This window comes from Haliotis rubra, unplaced genomic scaffold (assembly GCF_003918875.1).
Source record: "Haliotis rubra isolate DU_JTF1 unplaced genomic scaffold, ASM391887v1 Scf57, whole genome shotgun sequence".
In the NCBI taxonomy this organism is placed as follows: Eukaryota; Metazoa; Mollusca; class Gastropoda; order Lepetellida; family Haliotidae; genus Haliotis; species Haliotis rubra.
In genome coordinates this window covers 876,106-892,133 of record NW_025767268.1, presented here as the reverse complement: position 1 = coordinate 892,133, position 16,028 = coordinate 876,106, and the positions used below count along the sequence as shown (strand labels likewise).

Here is a 16,028-nt window from a genome sequence, read left to right as displayed (position 1 = left end):
ACACTATACTGGACACCATGTATACTGACACTATGCTGGACACCATGTATACTGACACTATATGCTGGACACCATGTATACTGACACTATGCTGACACTATGCTGGACACCATGTATACTGACACTATGCTGGACACCATGTATACCGACACTATGCTGGACACCATGTATACCGACACTATGCTGGACACCATGTATACTGGACACTATGCTGGACACCATGTATACCGACACTATGCTGGACACCATGTATACCGACACTATGCTGGACACCATGTATACCGACACTATGCTGGACACACACTGTATATCTGACGCTATGCTGGACACCATGTATATACTGGTATACCGACACTATACCGACACTATGCTGGACACCATGTATACGACACTATGCTGGACACCATGTATACCGACACTATGCTGGACACCATGTATACCGACACTATGCTGGACACCATGTATACCGACACTATGCTGGACACCATGTATACCGACACTATGCTGGACACCATGTATACTGACACTATGCTGGACACCATGTATACTGACACTATGCTGGACACCATGTATACCGACACTATGCTGGACACCATGTATGTATGGACACCATGTATGCTGGACACCATGACACCATGTATACTGACACTATGCTGGACACCATGTATACCGACACTATACTGGACACCATGTATACCGACACTATGCTGGACACCATGTATACCGACACTATACTGGACACCATGTATACCGACACTATGCTGGACACCATGTATACCGACACTATGCTGGACACCATGTATACCGACACTATGCTGGACACCATGTATACCGACACTATGCTGGACACCATGTATACCGACACTATGCTGGACACCATGTATACCGACACTATACTGGACCACACATGGACACCATACCGACACTATGCTGGACACCATGTATACTGACACCACTATGCTGGACACCATGTATACCGACACTATGCTGGACACCATGTATACCGACACTATGCTGGACACCATGTATACCGACACTATGCTGGACACCATGTATACCGACACTATGCTGGACACCATGTATACCGACACTATGCTGGACACCATGTATACTGACACTATGCTGGACACCATGTATACCGACACTATGCTGGACACCATGTATACGTATACCGACACTATGCTGGACACCATGTATACCGACACTATGCTGGACACCATGTATACCGACACCGACACATGTATGCTGGACACCATGTATATACTGGACACCATGTATACTACTATGCTGGACACCACTATGCTGGACACCATGTATACCGACACTATGCTGGACACCATGTATACTGACACCATATGCTGGACACCATGTATACCGACACTATGCTGGACACCATGTATACCGACACTATATGCTGGACACCATGTATGCTGGACACCTGGACACTATGCTGGACACCATGTATACTGACACACTGGACACCATGTATGGACACTATGCTGGACACCATGTATACTGACACTATGCTGGACACCATGTATACTGACACTATGCTGGACACCATGTATACTGACACTATACTGGACACCATGTATACCGACACTATACTGGACACCATGTATACCGACACTATGCTGGACACCATGTATACTGACACTATGCTGGACACCATGTATACTGACACTATGCTGGACACCATGTATACCGACACTATGCTGGACACCATGTATACTGACACTATGCTGGACACCATGTATACTGACACTATACTGGACACCATGTATACTGACACTATGCTGGACACCATGTATACTGGCACTATGCTGGACACCATGTATACTGACACTATGCTGGACACCATGTATACTGACACTATGCTGGACACCATGTATACTGACACTATGCTGGACACCATGTATACTGACACTATGCTGGACACCATGTATACTGACACTATGCTGGACACCATGTATACTGACACTATGCTGGACACCATGTATACTGGCACTATGCTGGACACCATGTATACTGACACTATGCTGGACACCATGTATACTGACACTATGCTGGACACCATGTATACTGACACCATGTATACCGACACTATGCTGGACACCATGTATACTGGACACTATGCTGGACACCATGTATACCACTATACTGCTGGACACCATGTATACTGACACTATGCTGGACACCATGTATACTGACACTATGCTGGACACCATGTATACCGACACTATGCATACCGACACCGCCATGCTTACACCATGTATACTGACACTATGCTGGACACCATGTATACTGACACTATGCTGGACACCACTATACTTGACACCATGTATACCGACACTATGCTGGACACCATGTATACTGACACTATGCTGGACACCATGTATACTGACACTATGCTGGACACCATGTATACCGACACTATGCTGGACACCATGTATACTGACACTATGCTGGACACCATGTATACTGACACTATGCTGGACACCATGTATACTGACACTATACTGGACACCATGTATACTGACACTATGCTGGACACCATGTATACCGACACTATGCTGGACACCATGTATACTGACACTATGTTGGACACCATGTATACCGACACTATGCTGGACACCATGTATACCGACACTATGTTGGACACCATGTATACCGACACTATGCTGGACACCATGTATACCGACACTATGCTGGACACCATGTATACTGACACTATGCTGGACACCATGTATACTGGCACTATGCTGGACACCATGTATACTGACACTATGCTGGACACCATGTATACTGACACTATGCTGGACACCATGTATACCGACACTATGCTACTGACACCATGTATACTGACACATATGCTGGACACCATGTATACTGACACTATGCTGGACACCATGTATACTGACACACAAGAAATAAAAGAAATTAGAAATGCTGGACACCATGTATACTGACACTATCTGGCACTCCTGGACACCATGTATATGATGTGAGATAATGACACTATGCTGGACACCATGTATATAAAACACTATATGCTGGACACCATGTATACCGACACTATGCTGGAAAACACCATGTATAGTTGACACTGCTTGGACCACCATGTATACTGACACTATGCTGGACACCATGTATACCTTGACACTAGATGCTGGACACCATGTATACTTTAGACACTATGCTGTGACACCATGTATACTGACAGCTATGGGTACCTGGACACCATGTATACAGGGTGACACTGCTGGAAAACACCATGTATACCGATTCCTGCACTGGAATGCTAGGAACACCATGACAATAACATGATAAAGGTAATGTTCAACACACTAGCATCCATCCATAGCACACTGAACCTCTGTCCATGTGTATCACATTCAGCTGCCTAAAACAAACACATTGGATGAACACAGTAGAAACTCTCACTTTAAAATAGTTGGGACATTCCCGTTGATAAGTTTCAGTAAATTCCCTCAACATCTGCACGAAATACTACGGCATGACTCAAGTCATCAAGGGTATTTTATCTTCACTCTATCATCAATACCCTGAAGACATTCAACATTTGGGAAGTGACATCAACTTGACATCTCTCTCATCAGTACATTTACACACAATTTCCCCCACATGATTGTTTCAATCAGTATTTTTCCAAAGCATAAAATATTTCTGTATCAGAGTAACGAATGGAGACACTCTAGATAATCACTGATTAGTATGTTTGAGAGATGCCAGTCTAAGTAGCCATTGAATGAAGATTAAGCTAGGAGAGTTATACTAGAGGCTGGCCCATGATGAAGCTCTTGAACATCTCTAGCCCTGGAACAGGCCGATCTGTTGGCACCATGTGACCAGCTCCCTGCAACACAACAGCAATATTTAGATTATTTAAACCTCGACATGTTTGTTTAGCATGGTATTTCTGTGGGAATGTTATTTACAGCAGATAATACCTCATACCAGATTTCCGTACTGTCCAAACAAAACTGTGTCAAAAAAACATAGGGAGCATATGGGTGGACCTCACAGAGTCACATCAGCCACACGTCAGCCATACATCAGCCATGTTGTAGTTATTTTGTTGTACATTGCCAAAGAAGTGAAATGGGGATTAACTTCTGTTCCAATGTCATTTTACTTAGTGAGCGAGTGACTTCAGCAATAATCCAGCCATATGGTGCTGGTCTGTAAATAATCGACTCTGGCCCAGACAATCCAGTGATCAACAGCATGAGCATCAGTCTACACAATTGGGATACAATGACAACTTTAATAGTCATGCGTATGCACTTGTTTGTATGGTTACTTGTACTAGTCGTGGGTCCCCATCCACAAAACCTACGTAACTATGACACTCGTTAAACCTATGATAAACAAAAGCGTTATGACAGATTGTAACATTACGATTACTCTGTGGATATGGACCCAGATTTATGCAGGTTTTATAGTATTAGCAGTTTATGTTAACTCTAAATAGTGACTCTGACCACTTTTATGCCCTTAATCATGAAAAACAGGCAGGCATCGTAACAACAAGTGCAACATTTTAACACCTTTTGGCTAGATGGGGAAGGATCAACACTGTAACCTACTGCTCCTATCTCAGTGTATTTGTAGAATGGTACAAGTTCTGCTGTGTTAGAAGACTGAGGGGTGGAGGGATGTAGGAAGTGTGTGATGTCTCAACTGAGCTCGGTGAGATTGAAGTACCAGTCAGATAAGTCATTGTAGATAAATCGGCAGACAAGTCATGAACTCTTGTGAATAAAACAATGCAAGTCACACGGGAAAATCAGGTCAGTAAGATTGTGATCAAGCCACACATATACATCAGGAGATTCAGAGATTATACTGATAGGTCAAGTGAATCAGTTTATACAGGTGAAATAGATTTCATAGGAAGTCATGTGAATTAGATCATACAGGTGAATCAGACCATAAAGGTTAGTCAGGTAAATCAGATTATAAAGGGGAGTCATGTGAATGAGATTATACAGGTGAGTCATGTGAATGAGATTATACAGGTGAGTCAGGTAAATCAGATTATAAAGGGAAGTCATGTGGATCAGATTATACAGGTGAGTCAGGTGAATCAGATCATAAAGGGGAGTCATGTGAATGAGATTATACAGGTGAGTCAGGTAAATCAGATTATAAAGGGAAGTCATGTGGATCAGATTATACAGGTGAGTCATGTGGATCAGATTATACAGGTGAGTCAGGTGAATCAGATTATAAAGGGGAGTCATGTGGATCAGATTATACAGGTGAATCAGACTATAAAGGAGAGTCATGTGGATCAGATTATACAGGTGAGTCAGGTGAATGAGATTATACAGGTGAATCAGATTCCACAGGTGAGTCAGGTGAATCAGATTATACAGAGGAGTCACAATAAGATACTATGTATGTTACTTTCATGTAAGATAACTTATACAGGTGATGAAAGTGGCTCAGTCATTCTGAGAATGTCAGAGATAAGAGATTTGCAAGGTACTCATCCACAATGTTACCAAAATATATTTCTTCACACACTTCCTTAAGTGGCATTTAGAGGCTGGTATGATGAAGAGGAACGAGTTTATGAATTGACATCTTCACTGAAACATCGCATCTATTGTATTGAAGGAGTTGACAATCCACAAATTTGTTCTTCTTCTTCACACACTGTCACACGTGGAAAGCCATGAAGACAACTTACTCTGACAGTCACTAGGGAAAGATTGTCATACTGCTTCACAAATCCAGCCACTTGCTTTGTGCCGTCCTCCGCCTTGTAGAACCACTCCTTCCTGGCGGACGGGTTCTGAAACAGGATACACAATGAAGTCCAATGTCCTGGCAAACTGTGACTCCTGCTTTTAGACCAATACATACACTTACACAGCTTCAATGGGAACAAGAGCTGATGTGTAAAGTATCAGTATTTCCATTCATTGTAAGGCTCGTAATGAAACGCCAGACATGTAAGTTCCACAGGCTTAGTGTCAGAGTAGGCATCTATCAATATTCCAGCAATATTATACCACAGGACACTTGAGATGGCACTACATGTTGCTTGTTTGTTGTTTCACAGCACATTCAGCAAGGATTCAGCTATATCAGTAGGGTAATAATCAGGATTGGACCAGACAATCAAGTGATTGCCATCATGAGCATCTATATGAGACACTGGGATACTTCGAAATGCATTTACCAAGTCACTGAGTCTGGCCCCCTGATCTAGAAAGTCGCCTCTTACAACAAGCATGTATTGAGGTTGCAGATCTATGTATTATGTTGCAGAACTATATATCTAAAGTTACCAGTGTTAGGCAGATTTTTGTGTGAGCTCTGTTTTTGTCACAAACTGGGGAGGCCATTGAAAAGATAAGTAAGGGTCTACGCTCCATAAACCAGGGTCAGTCAGGTATTCAGAACACAGTCCAGTATTCTCACCTGTATGCCAAGACCGTCCACGAACCATTCATCGCCGAGGAAATTGCAAGCCATGTCGATATCACCATTGTATACCAGCACTCTTTTCTGAAAAGCATAGGTGTTCCTGTAAATCATGTTCCATGGCAACCAGCAAAATTATTTTATTATTTCTTGAAACTAAATTTTTGAAAGTCCCACATTATATAAGACTGAGTGCAATTAATGAAGCCTTCGTCAGCCATTCAAAGTCTCATAATGTCACGGTCTGATGACACACCATCACAAAGCCTGAGCAATCATTTAGTCACCTAATACAACAAGATACTGAATGCTGGAAACCAGCCATTCTATCCCCATAGAGGAGAAAAGGACTTAACATATTTGTTTGTTTGTTTGTTGTTTAATGCCGCACTCAGGACTATTGCAGCTATATGGTGGCAGTAGAGTCTGCACAATCAGGTGATCAACAGCATGAGCATCGATCGACCCAAATGGGATACAATGACATGTGTCAACCAAGTCAGCAAGCCTGACTACCCGATCTCGTTAGTCGCCTCTTACGACAAGCATGGGTTGCTGAAGATCAATTCTAACCCCGATCTTCATGGGTTATGACCTCAAAAACAACAACGTACCCCTGCAGCAAGAACCTTCTTGTACTGTGCAGAAACTTCGCTGTAGACTCTGACGTAGTGGCTGCCGACTTCCCCGCTACACGTCTCCCACTGCTGTACCACGCTGGGGATATGGATGGCTGTCCTCACCTGCTCCGAGTTGAGATACTTGGCCACGTTCCTGGCATCGATACATGGTGGGTCCACCTTCAGCTTAGTAGCCGACTTCATCCGCTGTAACAGTAGAGCCAACTGCTTCAGCAACATCAACACACAGAAAGTTTGGTACATCATGACACATTGAACAACATTGTATACTACACAAAAGAAGTTAAGGCTTCTAGTAACTATAGCTAATCTGTCATACCTTAACTACTGGCATCATTTCCGACTCAAATTGTAACTGTTGACATCTCTGGAACTGAACAGATGCGATGTTTCGGAGTACATCCTAACACCGTTATCAAGCAAGTGATGAACAGAGGATTCAAGCAGTCAGACAGGACTCGATTGATAACGGTGTTAGGATGTACACTGAAACATATCATCTATTGAAACAAAGAAGTTGTCTATCTATAAAAATGTTCCTCTTCATCATACCAGCTTCTATCTCTGGAATTGTAGTGTCAGGTCATGTATCACAGGAAACTATACATTATAATATCATGATTATTATTTGATTTCCAAAGAAAACATTAGTGTTAAAATAATTTGATAAAACTGAAAACTAAGTCAACAGTCATTGCCCTTGAATGATGGAATGTAAGTCCTTAAAATGGCAAGTGTCTGGTTTAGTTGGTAAATAGTATCATTGGTTCTGTTCAACATTTGTCTGAATGAGGTTACCATTCTATCTTTCCTGACACTTTCCAGAAATCCGAATGGATAACCAAAGTTAGATGACTCTAGAACGTCAGAGTTTGGTCTCTTCCTGGACATAACACCTCCAGCACACTCCCCGTAGAGGTTGTAGATATTGAGGCCCCCGGCATACACCACACTGGATGCTGCAGTCACCTGGAAACAAAAGTCATGATAGTGGAGAAGAGAGTTTTATGGACATCAACTTCTTTAGGAACACAATGTTTCAGAGTATATCCTTACTCCTTCATCAGGTGAATAAAGAAGTTGACATCCAAGTATAACTCTGAAACGCTGTGTTCCTCATAACAAAGATGTTGACAACGATAAAACTCTCTTCCTCTTGCATATCACTTCTAAATGCCATTTAAAGACCAGATAGTGGAGGTTGGTGAAGCCATTTTGTCGGGGTATCAGAACAGTGATCAAACATGGTAAAATATTTCAGTGCTTGTGTCAGTATTTAATTTAACAGCTGCAGTGTGCGTCTGTTCTTAAACCATAAAACGTTATGGTCATGTAATTTCTGCTCTTAAGAAACACAAACTGTTTAATGCTCAGCCAAATCATATTCCTGTAATATGTGAGACAGCAAATAATCAAATCTGGGTCACATGTCAGAGAGCATGAGCATTGGTCCAGACCGCCATCCCTCATCCGTCTGCTCTTCTTGTCAGGAATAAAACTGAGGACCTTCTTTTTCATTAAAGCTCTCCTGGGAAATACAACAGTAGTGAGGTAGCTAGACCTACCACTTTCTGACACTGTTGGTCCTGCATCTTGTCCGTGAAGTAACACCTCTCAGTGGAGTTGGTCGAACAGCAAAACTTCTGAAGGTCCTTGAATGCACTGAAACAGAACATGTACAACATGACCTCAAAACACACCAATCTCAGCACACAGATATTAATAATAATAATAAAGTCAAGATTCCATATATCACCTTCTATAAAGCGGCCCAACATGTATCGCAAACCCCTGGAATAAACCTTCAAAAGCAATTCAATTTATATCTATAAAGTGTCCAAAGGGTACAATGTTGTCTACAGAAGGACAGACAGGAGATGATTCAATTTGACATAATTTATGATTCAATTTGACATAATTTATGATTCAATTTGACATAATTTATGAATCAATTTGACATAATTTATGATTCAATTTGACATAATTTATGAATCAATTTGACAAAATTTATAACAATTTTCAACTGCAAAGACTTTTATCAGGAAAATGACACCATTTCAGTTTATCACGAAAAAGGTATGGAATGATATGCCTAAAGAGAGATACCACATTGACTACCCCACCTGTCTCCAATCAGTCCATGGTAGTAGGCAAAGTAGAGGAGGGAGTTGTCATTGAATTTGTCATTGGAGAGTCCATTACCAATTCCCATGCCCTGAAAAACAAACAAAAATATACTGAGACTCCAGAGTGACTGACAGTTCTGGTTTCGTATCACTGCATTTTGGGGGGGCTGGCTGTGGCTGAGTGCCAACTCTTGTCTAAACCTACATCAGTGTTGTTTATGATTCCAGACTTTCTTCCAGATTTCAACATTGATGTCATCAAGTGTCATTAGGCCTAAAGAAAAAAAGCTTGTGGTTCTGATTTCCCGACCGACCCTAAATATTCCCGAGGAGCCTAACAATTTTACTCACCACATAATAAATTTAATTTATTTTCTGACACATGAGTAATGTAAATATTTTTTTCAAAAAAACAAAAAACCTACCTACCTACCCTAGTTCTGAAATGTAGAAATCGGAACCACAACCCCATTTGGGGCTTTAGTGACTGTAGACATGTGTAAAGCTCCCAAATATGGTACCTAGTAAAAAGCACTTTGTCTACAGCTAAATTCTCTTGGTTATTTAGGGGGCAAGGTGGCCTAATGGTTAAAAGAATTGTGGACGACAATAAACCTTACTATCTCCATACATACATACATACCATGACTGGACCCGTGAAGGTCCGGGTTAGAATATTGATCTTCAGTAACCCTATGCTTGTCGTAAGAGGCGACTGACGGGATCAGGTGGTTAGGCTCGCTGACTTGGTTGAGACATGTCAACGGTTCCCAATTGTGCAGATCAATGCTCATGCTGTTGCTCACTGGATTGTCTGGTCCAGACTTGATTATTTACAGACCGCCGCCATATAGCTGGAATATTGCTGAGTGCGGCGTAAAACTAAACTCACTCACTCACTATACCATGACTGTGTTCATGCAAGAGAAGGACACTCACATCTTTCACGTTTAATGTGTGCACACTAATTTCACGAATATCAGCATGTACTAGGAGTGAATTGTTAACCATTTTACCTTGAAGTTGATATCCTTGTCGTCTACCACAAGGGAACTGAGGGTTGGCACGTAGATGCCTCCATAGCTCTCTCCAGTGATGAAAAAATCGTTCTTGGAGTAGTTCTGGTACTTGGAGAAGAAGTCCTTGAGGGCCAGGTAGTTGTCGCGGGCAACCTGAAATCAGTATCACATGCAGAGCTTGGTACAAGAGCAATACTAGGTGCTGAAAAGATATCTTAAATGTTAAGAGTGATGTTCCAAAAGAGTTTTGATGCGGTGGGGTAGCCTCGTGGTCAAAGCGTTCACCCATCTCCCCGAAGGCCCGGGTTCGTTTCCCTACATGGGTACAATGTGTGAAGCCCATTTCTGGTGTCCCCCGTTGTGATTTTGCTGAAATATTGCTAAAAGCAGCGTAAAGCCCAACTCGCTCACTCACTCATAAAGAGTTTTCAAAGACATACTGACATGTGACATCTGATATTTGTGTGGTTGAAGTGCGGACGCATCTACCCCTATCTTTGTGTGGTTGAAGAGCAGACATACATGGCCCTATCTTTGAGTGGTTGAAGAGCAGACGTACATGGCCCTATCTTTGAGGGGTTGAAAAGCAGATTACATGGGCCTATTTTTGAGGAGTTGAAGAGCACACACACCTACCCCTATTGTTGTGTGGTTGAAGAGCAGATGTACATGGACCTATATTTGAGGGGTTGAAGTGCAAACGTACATGGACCTATTTTTGAGGGGTTGAAGAGCAGACGCACCTACCCCTATCTTTGTGTGTTGAAGAGCAAACGTACATGGCCCTATCACTGAGTGGTTGAAGAGCAAACGTACATGGCCATACCTGTGTGTTTCTCAAGAGCAGACATTACATGACCATATCTTTTTGTGGTAAAAGAGCAAAAGGCAGACAACCAGCTATGTGCGCACAGAGCAGATGTAAATTGTCTTGTCTTTGCTTGGATGAAAAACAGACTCACCTCGTTATCATCTGTCGTGTAATTCTTGTCATCTGAGTAGGAGAACCCCACACCTGCAGGTGCCTCCAGCCACAGCATGTTGGCCACCTGCAGCAACAAACATAGCATCATAAACAACATCATAAAAATGGTAAACATCATTCATGGCATACAGCTAAACAGGCCATGATGTTAATTAAGTTTAATATGCAGACTTGACATTACACACAGCAACATTCAACTCAGTGGCCGTCGAACAATCCAGTCTTGAACCAGAATCATCAGTGATTGGTGTACTCAACAACACTGCCAAGCCATCTTGGTATTATGACAAACAACTTAAGATGTCATACATGCTAAACAATTGATCCACATAATCGTCTCTAGTGACAACCATAGTTAATTGGGATAAACAATGAATGCCAAAATTGTCAGTATTACTGTAAAGGATGTATTTCTGATTACATTTCAATATACACTCAGACAGGGTGTAGTGTACACGTCTTGAATGGGACCAACTTTTACCTTGGGATTTCCATGTGATCAGTTATAAAGAACAGTGTGTACTTATTAGTGAGTATCACTATGTATCAACTTCTTACCGATGACCAGCTGGTCTTACTGTACGTCACAGTCTTCCCATCAGGCATCACCTGGAATAGTTAAATAATTCCGTAAATATTATATCCTTCTAACTACATACCTTGTCATTGTCAAGCTTTAGGGATACTGGAGATGTTGAAATGAATATTAGTTTTATGAATTGTAAAAACACACTGTTAATCCAACAAGTATTATCATGTTTTAAACATGTCAAAGGAATGTTGGTACATTTTACAAGTTTGAATATCGAATTTTCCATTTGGTCTAGTCAAAGTCAGGTGATAATAACTGGCTATTAAACTGCAGGTCAAAATAAGAAAATGGTCAGCACTGAATACAGTGTTAAAGTACTTCAGATACTACTGGGCAAAAAAGAAGGTATTTTAACTCTGGTTAACAATGTTCGATATTTTTAAATAATCTGGTTGCCATCCTTCTAGCCCCCATGCCTTCATTCGTCTTGAATCTGAAACTCATCACTGAAATCCTACTGACATCTCTGTAATCATACCAATGTGATATATAATAGAGAGCACCAAAAAATGCAAGTGGCAGTTTATTTAACATGACTGATATCGATCAAATTTTTTCATATGTTCATCGGCACTTACCCTGAAAGGTCCGTTTTCTGTAAGAAGTCCCAGGTCTGAGCTGCAGCCTGGACCGCCATTGAGCCACAGTACTACTGGGTCAGTAGCAGGGTTGTTCATGGACTCCACAAACCTGCAACAACACTACGCCATTACATATGCTGGGACCCTGGTGGGTACACATGGACCATACAGATCACCATGCATGAGGAACGTGTCCTGGTATACTTCTACATATGAACTGTGCAGATTGAAGTAGACGTGGCAGGTACCCTGGTGGTACACATGGTCCATACAGATCACCATGCATGAGGAACGTGTCCTGGTATACTTCGACATATGAACTGTGCAGATTGAAGTAGACGTGGCAGGTACCCTGGTGGTACACATGGTCCATACAGATCACCATGCATGAGGAACGTGTCCTGGTATATACTTCTACATATGAACTGTGCAGATAGATCGGCAGTACCCTGGTGGTACATATGGTCCATACAGATCACCATTTTGCATGGAGTGGGTCGAATGGTATCTGAGCTCCAGATTGATATAGCTTTATGTATCAGTACCCACTGTATTACTGGGGAGTGGGTATTATGAATGTTGAGTGGGTATTTCATTTTCCGTTACCCACTGATTTCAAATATGTGCGTATTTCAGTCATTTTACTCACCTAAGTATTATGTCATTGAGTAAGTTTACTCAGCAGGTATGTTCTGCCTTATGTCATACCTAATCAAAACCCAGTGATACAACATGGTTGGCACCATATGGCAGGTACCCTGGTGATAGCACATGGCTTGCCCCTCAGGGGAGGTAACCCGGTGATAGTACACGGCCGGTTGGTACCACATGGGAGGGTAACCTGGTGATACAATATGGCTGGCACCATATGGCAGGTACCCTGGTGACAGCACATGGCTTGCCCCTCATGGGAGGTAACCCAGTAATCATGTCAATAGTGCAGGGCTGGCACCTAATGGCAGGTATCCAGGTGACAGCACCTGGCTGGTATTAACGAACTGAACAACATGTATCAAAAGAAATACACTGACACGCACTTATACATACTAAAGATTCATTCACTTTAAAATATATGCATATTTCCTGATTCACCTCAATACAAAAACTTCTACTCACAAATAATACAATGGTTATAATTTGAAATTATGTTTGAATTCAAACAATATGCAATCAACCTCACCAGTAGTGCAATTTCTTTGTACCAGATGCTTTGAGGTACCCTGAGTACTGTTTGAATGATGGTTGCTTGCTTAAGCCGGGCATCATTTTTATTTCATCTTCCGGAACCACAGCACAGCACACTGTTGCCATGGCAACCAGTGCTAGGAAGCTAGGAGCCATGTTATCAAGTCTAAAATTCAGAGGGAGAAAAAAAGTATTCATTAAAACAAGTAGAATTTCCATTTCAAAGCCCAGTTGAGAAGACACAATTTTTATGGCCTGGAACACATTACACATGAAACTTCAATTGACTAGAAACATCAGACACTAGTTGACAACTAGTCATCGCATCAATCTTGCTACCGAAAACATAGAAATGTGGAGTTCTAGATAAGGATCCAGATTAAATTACTTATGTTCATGACTCAATATCCTCAAGGAAGCTTGTTGTTGGCTTCTCATAATGTTATAAAGTGCATCGTATTACATTGGTGTTCTGAGTGTCAAAAGCTCCATTTAGTCAGGTTAAGAAATACTGTAGTTAGGCAATGATCAGAGCATTACGATTGCTGAAATGTTGTGAAGCAGCTTTCACATGCCAAGCCCCTAGTAAAATATGCTTGAATAAAAAATGTAGTCTTTTAATTTCACAGTAATTATGTTCTGTAAGCATCAAAATCAAGAAAGTAAAAACAAGGCCATGTAATTATCCATATACTTCTTTATGCAGGGGATTATCTCCAGAACAAAGCTATGTAGCCATAGTCATATGTAATTACTTAAGGGTGGCTGATAATTACCGGTAACATAAAACAGAAACAGTAGGAAGATTTAATTACCAGCACATTCAAACAGGCTTTGGCATGTTGTTACAATTATAAAGGTCAATGTCAACATATACATGCCATGTCTGAACTGTAAATAGCTGATTGAATTGAAAGTTCATCCTGACGAGGACTGGGGACACATTCTAACAATTACAGTCTGATTGTTGTTCCTAATTAAAATATGCCCCAAAGCTGAATCTAGAGTTACATTGGTCATACTTGCTGCAGTTCTTATTAGTAATATTACATTCATTTGAAAAGAAACTTAAGTGTACATCAATTATACCATGTATACTACAGTATGTATCAATGTAGGACACTGTGCATGATAGTAGGTTAGGCCTGTTACATGCAGACCCATTCATTATCGATATATACTTCCTGGTTCCATACATATGTATAATGTTATATGTAAATGACATGTACTAAAACGAACTTGATGACAAGAAACATTCGCATCAATATTTACGCAGTAACCTCCCACTAGAATTGCAGGTTCTCATGACCTGAGCCCAGCTCACCAAAGTGATCGTAGTAGACTAAGGCTTAGTCTCTGAATATATACATTGTATAATTTTGATAGTAACAAACAAGCTCATTTATATTGAAAAGGAACCCTAGGGAGACCAGAGATTCAGACCTGAGGAAATCTAGGATTGCTTTATTTAGGGCTTTAGCACTGCACAGAGGGCTTGGCAGTAGGGAAATTAATGTGGTTCAGGGACTATCGTAGCTGTAAGACGATATACTAACTTTAATAGCAGCTGCATACAACATTGACCTAAGATAATAGAAACTGGGCCTGGGGTCAATATACTATATCGTGATGATCTTAGGTCTATCGGACTATCTGCAGACAACATGCGCCTCTAACATTTCTAAGGTATTGATACTACTCCTATCGATACATAACAAATTCATGTTTTTTAAAACTTACTTAACGTAGAAACGAAACTGAAAGAGAACGTGATTCATCATTTTACAATGACGATCAACAATTTGTAAGGTCGAATGCAGGGCTACCGAGTGTTTCAACTCGAACCGATTATCAGTAGAGATAACCTACCTCTTGTGAGCAGACGGGCGTGGGAATTCTTACAGTACGACTGGACAGATAATGTCCTGTGTGCTCCTTTACTAGTCTATCAATCCAATCACGTGCCCGGAGTCACATGACAAAAATCACGTGCCGGTGTAAAAATAGACATATCACGTGATCAGTAAGCCGCGACTTTCTTGTGCTTTAGCACATTCGTGACCGATTCGTGACAGGTCACCACATACATTCGTCACCACTCGCTCATTTCCGTAACCTGCAAGCCACATTGTTTGCGACTTCAAACAACACTGGTTGGTTACGAATGCATGTAACGGAGCGATGAAATATGTTTTGTTTCGTGGAAGCTAATTAGCTTAATCCGATTAATTTGGTACCGACATTGGACGTTGTAAGAAGCAATAAATTACGCATGATTTTATACCTCCTCACCCTAGCACATGTAGTATATGCATGGCAAAATAAAATAATATGTTACAACTTACATCAGTTGAATGTTATGGGAAACTACTAAGAAAGAGAATTTTTAAAGCACAAAGTTCGCAACATTTATTCGAAAAATGTCGATGTGATCGCCAGA

At 41.3% G+C, this 16,028-nt stretch overlaps 1 protein-coding gene and 1 long non-coding RNA gene across 2 annotated transcripts; one reads left to right on the top strand and one right to left on the bottom strand.

Annotated features, from left to right (window-relative positions):
• Positions 1–3,553: 3,553 nt before the first annotated feature.
• LOC124254268 (lysosomal protective protein-like) lies at positions 3,554–15,569 on the bottom strand. The gene is made up of 13 exons (XM_046688183.1): positions 15,458–15,569; positions 13,584–13,754; positions 12,401–12,512; positions 11,789–11,839; positions 11,208–11,294; positions 10,243–10,398; positions 9,224–9,315; positions 8,666–8,762; positions 7,899–8,069; positions 7,074–7,286; positions 6,457–6,543; positions 5,720–5,824; positions 3,554–3,877 (listed from the first exon to the last, which is right to left on the bottom strand). The coding sequence occupies exons 2-13, from the start codon at positions 13,742–13,744 to the stop codon at positions 3,791–3,793; spliced, it is 1,419 nt and encodes a 472-aa protein (XP_046544139.1). The 5' UTR covers positions 13,745–13,754; positions 15,458–15,569; the 3' UTR covers positions 3,554–3,790.
• On the top strand, positions 4,576–5,809 carry LOC124254270. Its single transcript, XR_006892435.1, has 2 exons — positions 4,576–5,024; positions 5,196–5,809. It is a non-coding gene; the product is annotated as an uncharacterized LOC124254270 (long non-coding RNA).
• Positions 15,570–16,028: the final 459 nt, after the last annotated feature.

Coding starts and splice junctions, on each gene's coding strand:
- LOC124254268 (XM_046688183.1), bottom strand. CDS start 13,744: ATGGCTCCTAGCTTCCTAGCACTGGTTGCCATGGCAACAGTGTGCTGT. Junction 10,399..11,207: donor ACACGACAGATGATAACGAG/GTGAGTCTGTTT, acceptor TACTGATTTCAG/GTTGCCCGCGACAACTACCT. Junction 6,544..7,073: donor AGAAGGTTCTTGCTGCAGGG/GTACGTTGTTGT, acceptor TATGCTTTTCAG/AAAAGAGTGCTGGTATACAA.